The 3,987-nt window shown below is 41.6% G+C and overlaps 1 protein-coding gene across 1 annotated transcript; it reads left to right on the forward strand.

Moving 5' to 3' along the window:
- The first annotated feature begins 2,750 nt into the window (after window positions 1–2,750).
- LOC119637676 lies at window positions 2,751–3,629 on the forward strand. Its single transcript, XM_038033871.1, has one exon. It carries the CDS (start codon window positions 2,751–2,753, stop codon window positions 3,627–3,629), a length of 879 nt encoding a protein of 292 aa, XP_037889799.1.
- The last annotated feature ends 358 nt before the right edge of the window (window positions 3,630–3,987 follow it).

Consider the following 3,987-nt stretch of genomic DNA (forward strand, 5'->3'; position numbering starts at 1 on the left):
CCAAAAGAATTGCCAAGCATTGGTGATCTGTTTTCATTTTTGGAATTTCAATTGCAAACTATGGAAACAATAAATCACAAGGAATTGCCATCACATGCAAACCACAAAACGGCTTCTTCAGTTGTACGGACAGACAAGGAGAGTGAAAATGCAAACACTGCTACGTAGGGACGCATCCACTACACCAGTGTACCAAATTTCTACAGTTATCCGAAACAGACGGATGGAGATACGTTTAATCAGAAAGGCTATCTTTCAACTGCTTAAAGGCCAGCCACTCTTCCAAGAATTGTTCATCTGGCCCCTGCAGGAAACACCACCCATTGCTGCACCTGAATCAAGCTCCCTGGATCAAATCCGGTGCCAGATAAGATTCAAGCTCGACCGAACCCAACATCATCCACTACTCAACCACCTAGGGTTGAATCAAATGCATCAAGTGCAGTCGTGACGTCAGCAGCAGCAGACAACTCAATACTACATAAGAATTATTTCTTACTAGCAACGGCAAGAGTAAGAATAATTGCGGCTAACGGAAATTCTGCAAAATTTCGTGCGATTTTGGACCCCGGTTCATCAGTAAACCTCTTGTTCGAACGCCTAGTCAGGAAATTAGGTGCTTCAACATGTGAAACGTCACCACTTATTGATGGCGTTAAGAACGGTCAGAAAAGGGCACCAAGACGAGCAAATGTAAAATTATCAAAAGGTGCCAGCTTCATTACAGATTTGGAAGCCTTCGTTCTTCCATCAATCGTTGCCCCTCAACCAAGTCATTCAGTGGGCGTATCAGGATGGAAAATTTTGAATAAAAATTTGGCTGATCCATACTTCAACCAACCAGGAAAGGTCGATATTCTATTAGGTGCCGAATACTACTTTGAACTAATGCAAAACGGAAAAATAGAATTAAGCAGCGGACTTCAAACATTCTTAAACACATCTCTAGGCTGGATCGTCAGCGGCAAAGTATCCGTAAATCCAAACTCAACATGCATAGCCACATGCGCTACCTTAACGGGTGATACAGAGGCTGCCAATAATGAGGCACTAAATGATGTCATTGAGCGCCTATGGAGAATGGATGACGATGGACTATTTGACAAGGGTTTATCTCAAGACTAAATACAGTTGCGTATGGTACACGAGCCGCCCCATATTTAGCCACGAGGTGCCTTTAGAAGATTGCAAACAAGAATGAAATCAGTCACTTTCTAGGTGCCCAGATACTAAAAGATAATTTTTTTGTAGACGATGAGCTTGCAGGATCAAACACTCTAATAACCGCAATAGAATCCCAACGACAACTGATCCACATCTTAACAAAACATAGATTCAGTTGCCGCAAATAGAGCGCTAATCATTCCCAGCTATTGCAAAACATCCCACAGGATCATCGGGAAGCCAACCTTGACTTCAGCAGTGATGATAAGGAATCGTTTGAAACCTTTGGGCTCATCTGGTTACCAAAGATTGACCACCTTTGTATCAAGGCAAAGGTGGAACCAATGAACTAGGCACAATACGCTCTGTAAGCTCTGATTTGGCAAAATTGTCTGATCCACTTGGACTTTTAGCGCCTCTTGTAGTAAAGGTAAAAATATTCATTCAACACTTATGGCAATTAAAACTAAATGGGATGAACACTTGCCAGAAGAATTAAACACCGCATGGACCAACCTCCATGAGAGTTTGGTCACTTTAAACAACTTACAAATCTCCCGACATATCTTCAAGAGCGACCTTCCGACAATAATCCAAAAGCACCTGTTCGCTGATGCTTCTGAAAAGGCTTTTGGAGCTGCTGCATACATCCGAACCATTTTTAAAGACGGCACAACAATGGCATGCTTCCTAAGTGCAAAATCTCGAGTAGCAACCCTCAAAAAACAAACGCTTCTGAGATTAGAATTGTGCGCAGCACTCCTGGCTGCACAACTCGCATATCAATTACGTAAGGATATGCAGTTAATTGATCTACCGATTTATCTTTGGACTGATTCCGAGATTGTGCTATCTTGGATAAATTCACAATCATGTTCTTTTCAAACATTTGTGTGCAAGTGTGTGTTGAGTTCTAAGGATAATCCAGCGGACATTCTCTCAAGGGGACTATCAGCAAAGGCCGTCGCAGAAAGCCAAATGTGGTTTCTTGGGCCATTATTTCTACATAGCAGCTAAGAATGTTGGCCGACACCATTCCTGCCACAACTCTAAGTTCCTACCAACCTTGAACGCAAGAGGGACTCCATTATGGTACAGGCAACTACATGCAATTATGAGTTGATTTACAATATCGATCATAAGGGTTGTTTCGGCAACAGTGAATCATCTCCTATGTACTTCGCTTCATTCGACTATCTTCACCCAGATGTTCCTCAAAACCGGATCTTAGAGCGTTCACCACCAAGGAACTTGAAGCTGGACTTATGGTCATAATTTATGCAATTCAGAATTATGACTTCCAAAATGAGATCAAACAATTGCAGAACCATCAACAGATTGCAAAACAAAGTCCAATGTGCACACTGTCTCCGTTTCTTGATGACAACGGAATCATTCGAGTAAGTGGGCGGTTACAAGAATCCGTTCTAAGCGCGCGTTGGTTTAACTACTTTTCAAGCTTCACGACGACAATAATAATAATCAGACAACGTTTCTGGCCTATAAAAGGAAAAATAAAAGCCAGAGCGACTGTACAAAAGTGTGTACAATGTAGCAAGACACGTCCTAGATTATGTTAACAAGAAATGGTCAATCTTCCTCAAGCACGAGTAACATCGGCCAGACCATTCATAAACGCAGGTGTTGATTATTTTGGAAAATTATGGATCCACTATAATATAAAAGGAAAGAAGCCAACAAAGGCATATGTAGCACTCTTTTGTGGTTTCGCTACAAAGGCAGTTCACTTTGAAGTAGTAAGCGATCTTTCAACCGAAGCCTTCAAGGGAGCACTCAAACGATTTATTAGCCGGGGAGGACGCTGTCAAAATATTTATGGTGAGAATGCAACAAACTTTGTTGGCGCCAGGAACAAGTTATCAGAACTCTCTAGTTCAATATTTTCCGAAAATGAGAAACAACTCGTTACCTCAACCTTCAGTTCAAAGGGAATACAATTCCATTTCATTCGACCAAGGGCACCTCATTTTGGAGGCCTATGGGAAACAGCCGCTAAATCAGCTAAACACCTTTTAATCCGCAGTGTAGGCTCAGCTTCATTAACTTATGAAGCATTGGAACCTGTGATCATTGAAATAGAAGCAATTTTAAGTTCGCGTCCATTGACTCCCATGTCCAATGATCCATCTGATATTTCCGCCCTAAGCCCTGGGCACCTATTGATTGATGAAGCTCCTACAGCTCAAGTTGACACTGAAGCCAGTTCCAAGAAACTTTCACTTCTGTCAAGATGGGAACTCGTCTCTCAAGTTAAATACGAATTCTGGAAAAGATGGTCCAATGAATATCTTCGCGAGTTACAGCAAAGTCATAAATGGAAGAAACGGTCTTCCAACACAAAGCCAGGAAATATGGTGATCATCAGAGAAGACAACATTCTTATCATGAAATGGCCGTTAGGACGAGCTACAAATGTATATCCAGGAAACGATGGATCTGTTTGAATTGCCGATGTAAAAACCCCATCTGGAATTCTTAAACGAACCATAAATAGCCTCGCCTTGCTCCTCATTGATGATAAGAATTCAGAAGAACAAATTACTTCAAAGGAAACTAAAGACCAAGATGTTGAGCCAGAAATCAAAACAATGAGATTGCCTTCAACCAATCTTTTCCTCAAACTGTTAGCAATGTTGCTAATACTCCCCATGGTCTTTGGAACTCGAACAGCCAATCAGAAACTTGGACCTAAGCTTGGAATCCATTTTGAGGAAATTGGCTCCACTACTATATCCACAAGTCAGTGGAATCTGATTGTATATTATGACCTACCAAGCTATTGGAGCGTTCCTGGTCAACACA

The sequence above is a fragment of the Glossina fuscipes genome, unplaced genomic scaffold (assembly GCF_014805625.2).
Source record: "Glossina fuscipes isolate IAEA_lab_2018 unplaced genomic scaffold, Yale_Gfus_2 60, whole genome shotgun sequence".
NCBI lineage: Eukaryota > Metazoa > Arthropoda > Insecta > Diptera > Glossinidae > Glossina > Glossina fuscipes.

Bases quoted from the DNA above. Each gene is read 5' to 3' on its own strand.
- LOC119637676 (XM_038033871.1), top strand. From the start codon at position 2,751: ATGGTCAATCTTCCTCAAGCACGAGTAACATCGGCCAGACCATTCATA.